This window comes from Cupressus sempervirens, chromosome 3 (assembly GCF_028749045.1).
Source record: "Cupressus sempervirens isolate cs-2001-9-10 chromosome 3, ASM2874904v1, whole genome shotgun sequence".
Classification (NCBI taxonomy): domain Eukaryota; kingdom Viridiplantae; phylum Streptophyta; class Pinopsida; order Cupressales; family Cupressaceae; genus Cupressus; species Cupressus sempervirens.
The window spans coordinates 281382728-281397257 of record NC_143120.1 but is presented as its reverse complement, the minus strand read 5'-3'; the positions used below and the strand labels follow the sequence as shown (position 1 = coordinate 281397257).

The 14530-nt window shown below is 31.5% G+C and overlaps 1 protein-coding gene across 1 annotated transcript; it reads left to right on the top strand.

Moving 5' to 3' along the window:
• Nucleotides 1–10251: 10251 nt before the first annotated feature.
• LOC149566030 (caffeic acid 3-O-methyltransferase-like) lies at nt 10252–12036 on the top strand. Its single transcript, XM_089817328.1, has 3 exons — nt 10252–10958; nt 11143–11207; nt 11426–12036. The coding sequence occupies exons 1-3, from the start codon at nt 10286–10288 to the stop codon at nt 11717–11719; spliced, it is 1032 nt and encodes a 343-aa protein (XP_089673454.1). The 5' UTR covers nt 10252–10285; the 3' UTR covers nt 11720–12036.
• The last annotated feature ends 2494 nt before the right edge of the window (nt 12037–14530 follow it).

Genomic DNA, 14530 nt, shown 5'->3' with positions numbered 1-14530 from the left:
GAAATATAAGGTTGATGATCTGGTGGCACAAAATTCAAGGTAAACCATTTCTAGGAGAATTCAAAGAGGATTCTAGGAGAAGTTTCTAGAACATATATGGGCTATGGGGTAGATATATTGTATCCTACCTAATCTATCCAAACCCTAAATTGGATGATGGAGAATGAGTGGTAAAATATCTTAATTTCCTATTTATAGGAATGGTTGGTCATGAAGCAAGTTTTTCATGTGCAAGAACCTAAGGAAGACAAGGAGTCAAGGGTTTTGCTTCATCTAGTGATCTAAAAGAAGAGCCTGCAATGACATGTTAAGCAAGAAGGCTTAAGGATATGAATGCTTGGAGGGTGAGAAAGTTATCAAAGCTATAAAGTATGAAGGCCAAGCATAATTGAGGACTAAACAGTGATCTATAATCTACAAATGAAGTTGTAAGTTGTATCAGATCAAAGCCTTACTATTGCTCTCTAACAATTGTATCAGTCTTGGGTAAATCCTTTGGACTAAGGTTGACCTAATATTCATTTGTAAATCCTTTAACTGGGTGACATTCCAAGTGAATGGTCTAAATTCCTCTAACAAGGCTCACTCCTAATAGGGTCAAATTTAACAGTGTGTATTATAACATCTAATAGGGTTGGCCTATCATAGGGCATCACTTCAAAAGAGTGAAAAGAGTAGCATGCTACTAGTGATTTTTCCCAAATTGGGTTTCTACATAAATAATTGTGTCAAGTTGATGAATCTATTATGTTTCATGCTTTATATTTCTACAAAGTTGATTTGATAATAACCTACAACTTTTAAGTGATTGCATAATCTTATGGATGCATGCATGATGAATAATGTTTTATGGGTTCACTAAGTTGTGAAAAGTTTTATTTATACATCTAGACCTTGGATAACTGATTCACCCCCCCCCCACCCCAAGTTATTCTAAAGTATTACAACAATTGGTATCAAAGCCTTCTTCTTAAGAGGACTAGTTTGAAGATACTAGAAGCACAAAGATCACGATGTCAAAAAGAGAAGTACCCAAGCTCAATAGAGATAAATTTCCTACATGGAAAAGTTTGATGAAGCTACACCTTGGAGATCATGCACAATCTACCATTTTAGTGGAGCATGTCAATCTTGCTAGTGCCCCTACTATTGAGGATATGAAGAAGAAGAAATAACATAACTAAACGATGTTGGAGATTGCCTCTACCTTAAGTTATGCCAAACTTTATGATATCAAAGGTCTTGACAGTGCAAAGAAAATGTGGGATGCCCTAACCACTATCTATGGAGGAGATGCAAATGTTTTAAGAGCCAAAGTTGAAAGTCTCAGAGGCAAGTTTTATGATATGAGAATTACAAACTTGAAAATATTGAATCTTCTTTCAAACCTAAGGTATCATTGAAGGAACTCGATGAAAAGAAGGAAAAGAAAAATAAGTATGTGTCTAGTGATAGTGATAGTGATGAGGAGGATGTTGAACAACTTGAAGCACTACTAGCAAGAAGATTCCACAAAGGTAAAGGCAAGTTCAAAGGTAAATTACCCATCATTTGTTTCAATTGCAATGAGATTGGTCATATTGCTACTAGATGTCCAGAGAAGAAGAATTCTAGAAGTGGTGATAAGTACAATGGTAGAAGAGATGAAGATAGCAAGGATTACAAAGACAAAGGCAAGAAGTCTTGCTACATTGCTAAAGAGGAAATAAAAGAAGAATCTGATGAACATGATGATAAAGTGGTGTATGTTGCAATGAAGAATGAATCTGATAAAGATGAGGAAATTGCACTTTTGACTTGTGTGAAAAAGAATGATAGATAGATCATTGATAGTGGGTGTTCACATCACATGATTGGAGCCAAAAGTAAGTTCATTAGCTGAATTTTTATTATGTAAATAGTATAAGATTTGGTAATGATGCCCCATGTTTGATAAAAGGAAAAGGCTCTATCAAACTCATAGATAAGAATTTATGTGACAATTCTTACTATGTTGAAGGACTTAACTATAATTTTTTGAGTGTGTCATAACTAAATAATTTGGGATGTAAGGTTGAGTTTTAAAAATAAGATTGCTAGGATATATGACACAAATGGAAAATTGGTTGGAAAGCGTGATCAAACTAGAAGTAACCTATTATATCTTGATATAGAGGATGCTACTTGTCTTGTTATAAAATTTGATGATGTATGGCTATGGCACAAGAGGTTATGTCATGTTAAATTTGATAACTTGGTTAGTATTAGTAAGATGAAGAAAGTTAGAAGTTTGCCTAAATTGAAGAAGTCTAATAATGTAATGTGCAAACAATGTCAGTAAGGAAAAATGACTAAGTCAAGTTTTAAGAGTAAAACTTATACCTCTAAAGGATTACTAGAGTTTTTTCATACAGACTTGTGTTGACCAATTGATGTGCAAAGCTACAAATGAGATAAGTATATTATGTTATTTGTTGATGACTATTCTAGGATGATGATAGTTATGTTTCTGAAATAGAAATCTGATGCTTTCCAATTGTTTTAGTGGTACTTAGCAAGAGTTGAGAAGGAAACACGTAAAAGCCTAAAGTTTTTGAGATTTGATAGAGGAGGAGAATTCACAACAAATGAGTTTGAAATTTTTTGTAATGACAGAGGAATCAAAAGACAGACATCTACCCCTAGACAACCTCCACAAAATGGAATAGCTAAAAGGAGGAATAGATCTATAATGGACTGTGCTAGAATACTCATGATGAAGAAGAATGTTGCTTTGAAATACTGGAGAGAAGCTATAAGTACAATTTTCTATACCTAGAACCATGTGTAAATCAAAAAAGGTACTCAGTCAACACCTTTTGAACTATGGTATGGATACACAACCAATGTAAAATATTTTGAGGTAGTTTGAAGTAAATGTTACGTTCTTAAAGATGTTAGGAATGGTAAACTTGATGAAAAAATTGAAAAAGGTATATTCTTAGGATACTCCACAAGAAGTAAAGCTTATTAGTGTTTAATTACTAACACTAAAAAAATTGTGGAAAGTGCAAATGTGAATTATGATGAATATATAGAGGTATATAAGGTTGAACCTATGAAAGGACTAGAAGAATACAAATCATTTGTATACTTTTATGAAGGTAGACCTACTGATGAAGATGCTACAAATCAAGCTACAAATCAAGCTACAAATCAACAACAAGTTTTAGTAATTGCCGAGTCACACCCTATGAATGTTGAGTTGCATTCAAGAACTGAGCCACATATAGATGTTGAATTATAGAATGAAGTCCATGCACATTCTAATTCAGAGATTAGTTTATATGAAAGAGATGTTGAGATACCCGACAAAGATGTACATAGTGACTCTGAAGTTAAAAGACAAAATGAAGAAACAATTGCTGAACCAAGATTGTCTAATTATGTCAAAAGACATCATCCTACTACTCAAATCATTAGAGATAAAGATGTTATACCAATGATAAGAAACAAATTGAGAAATGATACATGTTTGGTAAGAATGAAGGTACCCAAATCAATGAGGGATGCTTTAGAAAATGATGACTAGAGTAAAGTCATGGAAAGAGAGATTGAACAAATTATGAAAAATAAAACATGGAGTCTAGCTCCTAGACCAGAAGACAAAAATGTGATAGGTACCAAGTGGGTATTTAGAAACAAGCTAGATGAAAATGGTGTAGTCACAAGGAACAAAAAAAGACTAGTTTGCAAGGGATATGGACAAGAAAAAAGAATTGACTATGGAGAGACATTTGCCCCTATCGCTAGATTGGAAGGAGTAAGAACTCTACTTGCTTATTCCACATAAAAAGGTTTCAAAGTTTATCAAATCGATGTTAAATTTGCATTTATGAATGGTATATTAGAGGAAGAAGCTTACATAGTATAGCTGGAAGGTTTTGTTGATGTTAACAATAAGAACATGGTATGTAGACTACACAAGGCTCTATATGATTTGAAACAAGCTCCAAGAGCATGGTATGAGAGACTTCATAATTATCTTGTGAAGATAGGATTTCAAAGGACTAATGATAACAATAATCGGTACATGAAGATAGTGAAAGGAAAAGGTATTTTGTTATCTAAATTTTTTCTTGATGATATCATATTTGGAGGTCAAGATGCTTTATGTAAGGATTTTGCAAATTAGATGAAGTAAGAATTCGAGATGTCTATGTTTGGAGGGATCAAATTTTTTGTGGGTTTGCAAGTATATCAAATGAAATATGGTATATACATCACTCAATCAAAGTATGTTAAGAAAATATTAAATACTTTTAGATTGGAGAATTCCAAACTAGTAAGTACACCTATGGTAATAGGACACAAGTTGTCAAAGAATGGTGATTTAGTTGAGGTGAATCAAACATTGTACAAGTCTATGATTGGAAAATTTCAATATGTAGTGCATAGAAAAATTGATATTGCATTATCTGTAGGGATAGTTGAAAGATTCTTTGCTAAACTTAAGGAGAATCATTTGATGGGTATAAAGAGAATAATGGGTTATCTAAAAGGAATAGAAGAGTTTAGTCTATACTATAAGAAGAATGAAAATTTTGAATCGAGAATTTACACTGATGCTGATTGGGCTGAAAACATTGATGATAGAAAAAACACCAGTGGAGGAGCTTTTTTCTTAGGAAAGAGGCTGGTTACATGGACCAATAAGAAACACAATTGCACTTCACAATCTATTGCTGAAGCTAAATATGTTGTTGCTGCTGTAAATTGTACAAACATTGTATGGATCAAATAGCTAGTCAAAGGTATGAAGGAAGAGATCACAGAACCAGTCATACTTTATTGTGATAATATGAGTGCTATCAATATATCAAAGGATCTTGTGATGCACAAAAAGACTAAGCACATTGCAATCAAGTATCATTACTTGAGAGAATTAGTTAAACATAAAGAGGTGAAGATGGAATATGTCAACACAAAGGAACAAATTGTTGATATATTCACAAAAGCACTACCGAAGGATTCTCATGAGTATCTAAGAGGTAAATTAGGGGTGATACCCCTATCTAACGCTATCTAAGTAACAAGATGAGTGTCCTGCATCAAACAAGTTGATGTTTATATGTTACACATTGATGCAGATGATCTTACTTTAGGAGTTTCCTAAAGTAATCAAAGAGCTAAAACTTCAAATCAATCACAAGCAAGGTGATAGAGGGAGAAATTGAAGAAAATAAATTTTTTTATATCTATCATGTTAAATATGACAAGTCTTTGCCATTGTTTTCAAAGAGGGAAAGTTTACTAATCCTAAGAGGGAGATAATGTCTGAAGGAGACAGTTCTTGAATAGGAGAGAAAAGAGAGAGAAATCTTAACATCTACCTAGTTAGAGGGAGATATAATAAGAGGAAGTTATAAGAAAATGTTTTGTAACCTATTTAGAAGATGGAAGTTACTGATAGAGGGAAAGATTTCAATACAAGTTTTCCTTTCTATATTGTCTTACTATTCTAACCTAGTTAGTTTGGTTGAACAAGGTGAACTTACTATTTGGTTTGCCATCAATGCCAAAGAAGGAGATTGCTGAGAATAGATTGAAAAAGCTAATCATAGTAAGGGATTGTTGAAATAGAGAGATTCTTGAGAACATATAAGTATGAAAATTATGCTTCAAGCATTTCTTTTCCACTAATGTCAAACCTGCTATTTGATGGTGAGACAATTGCTTATAAGATTCAATTACTATCACTTATTTGATTGATGAAGAGGATTTGATCAAAAGATGTAACAATAGCATCCAGAGGAAAGGTTGAGTTATGATTATGTAATGAAGTACAAGAATAAGTTAAGACAGTGATAACATGGTGTATTGATAATCTACATAAGATTACAAAGGTTGGTTACACAAAGAAAGTTTAGAAGAACAAGTTACAAAAAGTTTGTCTACCAAGCTTGACTAAGTGGATAGCAAAAAATCAGTTGGAGCCAAGTTTTTTTTTTCTAGTGTATGTTGAGTAGACCAATGGATGCCGAGTAAACTTTAGCCAATGCCAAGCACTAGTAAACTTTAGTTCGTGCCAAGAGATTTCACAGTGGAAGTTGAGCAATGCAGTATGTGTCGAGCATCAGAAGCTTGCTAGTGTCCAGCTACTACATTGTTCAAAAGATCATAAATTCAATGGATATAAGCTGACAAGTTTTCTATCTTGGATTATGTGAACTAGGTGGAAGATAAGGTTGACGAGCTGGTGGCATAGAATTGAAGGCAAACTATTTTTAGGTGAATTCAAAGAGGATTCTATGAGAAGTTTCTAGAAGAGATATGAGATATGGGGTAGATACATTGTATCCTACCTAATCCATCCAAACCCTAAATTGGATAATGGAGAATGAGAGGAAAAAGGTCTTAATTTCCTATTTATAGCAATGACTAGCCATGAAGCAAGTTTGTGATGTGCTAGAACTTGAGGAAGACAAGGATTCAAGGGTTTTGCTTCATCTAGTGATCAAAAGGAAGACTTTGCAATGGCATGTTAAGCAAGAAGGCTTATGGGTATGAATGCTTGGAGGGTGAACAAGCTATTAGCGCTTCAAATTATAAAGGCCAAGTGGAATTGAGGACTAAAAAGTGATCTGTAATTTGCAAATGAAGTTGTAAGTTGTATTAGATCAAAGCCTTACTATTATGCTCTAACAATTGTATCAGTCTAGGGTAAATCCTTTCGATTAAGGTTGACCTAACAATCATTTGTAAATCCTTTAACTGGATGACATTAAAGTCCTCTAATAAGGATCACTCATAACAAGGTGATTGAAATCCTTTAATAGGGTGACATTTAACAATGTGTATTGTAACCTTTAATGGGATTGGCCTTTCATAGGACATCACTGCAAAAGTGTTAAAAGAGTAGCATGTTACTCGCGATTTTTCCCAAATTGGGTTTCCACATAAATAATTGTGTCAAATGTGTTGATGAATCTATTATGTTTCGTGCTTTACATTTATGTAAAGTTGATTTGACTGTAACCTACAAGTTTTAAGTGATTGCATAATCTTATGGATGCATGCATGATGAATAATGTTTTATGGGTTCACTAAGTTGTGAAAAGTTTTATTTATACATCTGGACCTTGGACAATTGATTCACCCCCCAAACCCCTCTCAGTTATTCTAAAGTATTACAACATGATTTTCTCACTCTTTTCATTATTGATATAAGAAAATACATACATAATTCTATTATTCATTAGTAACTTAGTCCTATTTTTTTTGTAAAATACTTATAGGTCATGCTAGGATTAAAATAAATAAATAAATATTAATAGAGATTCCTCGTAGGGACTAAAGATACTATTAAAAAATAGTTTTAAAATATTGAATTAGTTCTATAATTTCTTATACTTTTCTCTCTACATAAACTTAATTTAATTATGATTTTCTCACACTTTTCATTATGGATATAGAAAATTACATAAATAATCTTATGTTATTCCCAAATAATTATATAAAAGTTCCATTAGTCATATTGAGATTTAAATCCAAATAAATAATAAAAATAATAATTAAGATTTCACATTTTGATTGACTTACACTATTGACACTTTTAGAAAGACCAATTAAATCCTTTATTGTAATAATAGTAAAGTAATTGGATATATAAAAAATTCTCAAAACTCTGTAAGTAGTTTTCTTTCTATAGGTGAATTTTACATTGATGTGATTTTCTCAGTGGAGTTCAAAAAATATTATTTTTATTTTTTATTTTTTTATGAATCCAGCTAAGATTAAATTAAGTGCTTGTACTTGTCATAGGTTAGATAAATGAATGTTTCCACTCCTTCAAGATGTTGAACCTAAAATGTAGAGCTTTAAAATGGAGAATTGAGGAGACACAAAACAATAATGTTGAGCCATTGGACTAACAGAGATTGTCATTGAGCAGTAGAGGAACTGGGAGGTAATAAAAGAATTGAAGAAGAAGTTAGATAAAATAGAAAATGTCACCAAGAACATGTTAATTAAATTTTAGGGAATGTTGTGGCTCTTCAATTGAGAATTTGAGCATGGTACTAAGCTAGATAGACTAGGGAAAATTTGTAAAGTTGGTGCTCAACTTGGATGAAGCTAGAAATCATGAAGCAAAGACCTAACATAACAAACAAACTTGCTCCAACACAAAAAAGAACCAGAAGAAGGAAATCAAGATTGACTAGAAAGACATCAAATATGTCACTAAGAAGATAAAAAGTATTCAGTTGCTCGAGCTGAAAGATAAGGTGGGATCTTTAGCCTAGTTAGTTCCAATTTTTTGTTTTTCTTGACCTTGTTAGATTGTTAGTTGTGTCTCTTTAGTTGTTGGTTTTGGTGTTGACTTTACCTATGTTTTGTTGGAAATGGTTGTGGGTGTGTCTGTTGGTTAGAAGATTGTTTCATTTTGGGATGTTCATTTTTTATCTTTCTATAAAAAAATTGATGTTTTGAGTTTCCTGTAAGAAGACATGTTTTAGCATTAATAATTTATTTTTTATATTAAGATTGGTTTCTTCTTAGTTAGATAACTTTAAAATATAAATAAAACATTAGATTTAATAATAATTGTAACTTAAATTATATGGTAAATTAAAATAAGATGTATTGTAATTAATTTCAAACTTAAAAACTAGTTATATTAGATTTTATTTTTTAATATCTATATTATTGAATTGTTGACACATAAATAAAAACTATTTTAAATTATTCAAAATATTTTCAATTAATTAATCATTTATTTAATAATAAATAATAATATCTAAATTATAATTAAATGTTATTATAGCTTTTTTGAAAATATATAAAAATTAATCAACATATCTATGAATATATTTATAATAATAAAAAATATCAAACAAAATTTTAAACATCTAAATAATTATTAAATAGTTACTTTTTATGAATAGACCTTTTCCATTAATTATAACTTAAAGATACATATTTAGAAAAATGGACTTAAATATTTAAATAATTACTAAATAGTTATTAGTATTTTAAGGACTTACTAGATAGATTAAAGATTAAATAGAAATTCTAAATTATATTTTTGAAAAATTAGTGTCAATTCATTCTATATAAACCTCAAGACATTAAATCAAACAAAAACTAGAAGGATGATCTTTAGATATTATAAAGTTAAACAATATGCATTTGAATTTTAAAAAGTATAAAATTTATGATAGGATACAAAACATAATAAATTCTAATAGGTCAAAGTAGTTTTATTTAAGCACTTGTTAAAGGAAAAATGATACGATAGTACTAAACTTATAGAGAACTAATAAATAAATAAATGACAATAAAAACTTCCATTGAAGCTGAATAACATTACTAAAAAATAGTTTCAAAATGCTATATACATTGTATATTGACACATTTTAATATATTTTCAAGTTTAGCGTGTCGCTCCTAGATCAATTTTTAATATTTGCAACTTTAACATGTCCAGTAAACAATTCCTAAATAGTTAGTGTAAATGATTGAAGAGCTTATAGCTAAGGTTTCGCTTATGGGTAGTCATGGATCTCCCTCTAGAGATCTAAAGGGCAAAGTGGTAAAAAGTGTCATTTCAAGACACTTGCCCAATATTTGATATGTTCATGATTCACCCGAAAAATACCACTACTAGTAATACTTGTGGTTGAATGTCCTAATCATTATGAATATCTCAATAATGTTCTACAAATTGACCAATCACCAACCAAAAAGTTAGATATCCTAATCAACTATTTTTCTACAATTGACTATGTAGCCAACACAATAAACAATGAATTTGTAATTTTAATTAAATATTAAATAATAAATTGATAACCATTCTGTCGCAGACGCTTCCATTAGTCTATGTCTAATGGACCCTTATAAGTCTCTTCCCCTACCACCAAAACAAGAGATATTTTAAAGACCTATCATTACATGCGCTGAACGCGTTAAAACCTCGCTCTGTATGTTCAAAAAGTTTGGCATCGTCCTTTTATTCCAAAATTTCACATGGCGAAAATGATCGTGACATTTTAATGTTAATCCATTAAAAAGGTCTCAAAATCTCTAGAGTAAAAGGTGATAAATTAATTGTGTCATTAAACGGGTATTCCTGTATGTCCATAAAAATTAGGTCGATTATTTCACTATTATGAACTGTGAGGAAGCATTTTTTTCGTTGGGTACCGGAGAGATTCGAACTCATGATGATCACACTTTGATCCCCTTAACACAGTTTTCCTCTATAAAAGGAAGTAAATTGTTAAGAGATTTATTCAGATCTCTTCGCTTCACATAAAAAATAAAAATGGAAGCCCATCTCCACCTTTATGAGTTGATTCTTTGCGCTGCAAAGCCCATGGCTCTCAAAGCTGCTGTCTTGCTTAACATCCCCCAAATTATCAGAGAAAAGCCTCTCTCTGTTGATGAAATTGCTCAACATATTTCTGCCTCCACAGAAAATAAGGTTGTTCCCCACAAGGAGTACTTGTTTAGGATTCTGAGGCTGCTGGCTTCTTGTGGAATTTTCACTGAAGATGTGGATGAGCAAAGCAAGCAAATGAAGTATGGCTTGAACAGTGTTTCCAAGCTGCTAGTGAAGGAAGAAGATAGGGATTCTTGTGTTCCATTAGTGCTGTTATTAGGAGAGAAAGCTTACCAGGATAGTCACCAGTACTTTCAAGATGCTGTCCTGGAAGGATGTCATCCCTTCATAAAAGCCCATGGCATGAGTCCTTGGGAATACCTGGGCTCAGATGATGTTGCCAACAAGCTTTTTAATGAGGCCATGGCTTGCCATACAAAAGATGTCATGGCTTCTGTAGTAAAGATGTATGATGGATTCAAGAGTGCAAGGAGTGTGGTTGATGTAGCTGGAGGAGTGGGATCTGCATTGTCTGTTATAATTGCTGAATATCCACACATACAGGGCATTAACTTGGACTTGCCACATGTTATTTCAACTGCACCTCCCATAGTAGGTGAGTAGTGGACAGACAGTCTCATCTCGTTTTGAGTTCTAAGTGTAAAAACTACACATTTTGAACTTTAGATTGTTTAGTTGGTTTGTTTTAAATTAGATGAACTTCTCCAATAGAACTCATCTAATAGTATAGCTTTAATTTTGACTTGTTTCATGCATTGCAATTGTACCTTTGATATTAGGAGTGGAGCATGTTTGTGGAAACATGTTTGACAAAATTCCATGTGGAGACATAATTTTCATGAAGGTAAAAGATATGTCATTAAGAAACAATATAATTTAGTCTTGGTTCACTTCTTTTAATATAATTTAGTCTTTGTTCACTTCTTATCTTTCTTTGCTATATCAACACTATGTTTGTTAGCAATTCATTTAACAATTATTGTCTTCTTTTGTTGTTTCTTTACTTTATTTGCTGCATCAATACTTATGTCTATAAAAGAGCTATTGTCATATTTGTTGCAGTGGATTTTACATGATTGGGATGATGAGAAGTGTTTAGAACTTTTGAAGAAGATCTATGAAGCAACACCAAAGCATGGGAAGGTCTTAATTGTTGAAGCACTACTTGAGGGTTCTCAAGGAAGCAAAAATCGACTAGGATTATTGTTTGATATACAGATGACCATCTTTACCATGGGTGGAAAGGAGAGAAGTGAGGAAGAATTTAGCCAATTATTTCTCAAGGCAGGGTTCAAGAGTTATCGTATCATGAAACTACCATTTCTCCAAGTACTTATAGAAATATCTAAGTCTTAAAGTATTTGTAGGATATTATAATATTATGTTCTTATTTAAATAATCCTAGAAGTATCCCTCTTCAGACATAGTTTTATCTAAATCTCTAATAATTAGATTTATTAGTGTTCATAGATACTCTCGTTTGATGCAGTATTTCTTCTTCTGCATCCTTTTTGGTATCAGGCAATGACTGGAGTTTTTCTTTTCTGGTTCTTTTCTCTGGGAGCTTTTTTGAACCAGTTATTATTAATATAAATATAACGTTTTGCCAAAAAAAAATGTTAAGTTGCAAGAAAATAATATCAAGTTGTAAAATTACATTTCTAGATAAAGAATGATTTGATATATTAGATTGAATGTTAATTCTTCGTTATGTTTTATTATAATTGTAATGATGAATATTGTAAAGTCCTTATATGATGAATGATTAATATTAAATAGGACCCTCATGATTTATGTTATCCTTTCTTACAAATTCATTGTAGTCTACACAATTACACAATTAATGCGACTTCACAAATAAAGTCTTCATGTCTGTGTCTGAAAACAGTCTTAAGCACTCAGTTGAAATTGCTGGATTTTGGACTAGAAAACAGCATGTTTTACGTAAATCATTCTGTCTTTTCTTAAATTAAATCTATTTAGCCAATATCGATTGAGGAAATAATTGCCATTTATCATTCAACTAATTAGTTACATTTAATGCTTCAATATGATAATTCAGCTTAATTCTCACCTAAAATATAGTCACCGGCAGAAATATTTGTATGGCTGATACTGACAGCAAAATCAGTTACTTCTACGTCTATCCCTCTCAAAAACACGGCTGATAGTATTAAATTTTATTTGTTGTTTGAAAAGATCTGCACTCTTTTCGCTGCAATGTTTAAGTTTATAATCATCGAAATGTTTAGACACAATGAACCAAGGTATGTCAATAAACTTATGATATATTCCTGGACAGGTAATCATAATCCACCGTAGAACCCAATCTCTCGATGCAAAATATGGAAAACACGTTAACCCCATATCAAGCTTTTACATGCCAACAAACTCAAAATCAGTTCAAGACATGTATATACAACTATTATTCCTCCAATTCTTTATAGTCTTATAAAAAATTTAACACATAATTAATAAAAAATACTCTTTTACTCATTTCTATAATTATTTTTCTAAAATAAAGAGTCTAAAGTAATATTATGAAATTATGAATAGTATAGACTAACAAAATACAGGTACATTCAATCAATCATGATTCCAATAAAATAAATTTTAATGAGATATGATATAATGAATTTAAAAAGTTAATCCATCTAAATTTATTTCATTCTTCATAAATGAATTTATCATCACACTTTATACAAATAAAATTAAAATAACAATTAAGCTCACAACCCAAAATGATCTAGAGACAACAGTTATTCACGCACTATATATACTCTTAAACTCAAAAATCATAAAGCTATAGAAAACAAAACTTATATTGAAAAGATGTGGAATATCAAAAATAAGGTAGGAATTTGTGAAGTACAATCAGAAAACTTATGAGTTCTAGTTTATATTGATTCCAAGGTGCATATTTGGTGAAAAATCCTTCTTACAATGTGTCAGGCATAAGGCCTACTTGTTTGCAGTCATATACAATAGAATTACAATTAGTGAGCTTAGAAGCTTGGGTTTACAAAGCCAAAATACTTATTTATGTCTTCCTACTAACCTAAAGCTTTCTTAACATCATCCTAGATCTCAATTATATAGCCATCAAGACCACAAGCCAGCCAGAAAGTTATGTTTATTACAAATATAGGTCATTCACCAAAGGAAATCATAAACTTTATAATTAAGAAAATTAATATTTGTGAGCACCAAGATAGGCCCACAATGTGATATTAATTTTCTTAATTATTGAGTTTCTGATTACCCTTTGGTGAAGGACTTATATTTGTAATAAACATAACTTTTTGGTTGACTTGTGGTATTCATGGCTATATATTTGGAATCTAGGATGATGTTAAGTAAGCCTTACGTTAGTAGGAAGACATAAAGAAGCATTTTGTCTTTGTAAACTCCAACTTCTATGATCATTGATTGTAATTCTATTGTATATGACTACAATGAGGTAGGCCCCTTATGCCTAACACATTGTCATAAATTGTTTCACCATATATGCATTGGAATCAATATAAAATATTGTTCTTCCATATTTGTGTTGGGTTTCATATGCATATTGTAGCAAGGTGGTTAGTGAGTGGCCTTGTTTCACTTTACTTTTCCTACTATACATTATGTGGTATTATAATAAAGGTTTTCTTGCGAAGTCCTAGGATTGTGGAGAACCCTGTTTGGATTAGTTGTAGGGTGGAAGATCTAATTTATGATGTATAACTTGTAGAGAGATACAATTCTTGTAGGAACTATTGTCAAAATGGTTGACGTTGAGGAAATGTAGATAATGCTATCATGGACATCTTGAGATAGATTGCAACAAGAATTAATGTTGTTTAGATAGCCTATAAAAGATGAGTACATATTGATGATGTTAGTGATGAAGAGCAAGTAGTTGCACCCCACCCTAAACCTAGAGTAGAGAATGATGAGGAAAGACTCTTGAAATCTTTGACTAGAGAAAAATATAGACCTTCTAGTGGTGCTTCTAGTTATTGTGGAAAACTTGATACAGATGCTTTGCTAGATTTGATCTCTGATATGGAAAAATACTTTGGTTATGAATGTAACCTTAGTGACATGAAAGTAAGGATGATAGACAATAAATTGAGAGGTCATTCTTCTCTTTGGCAGGAACACTTATAAACTAATAGAAAAAGA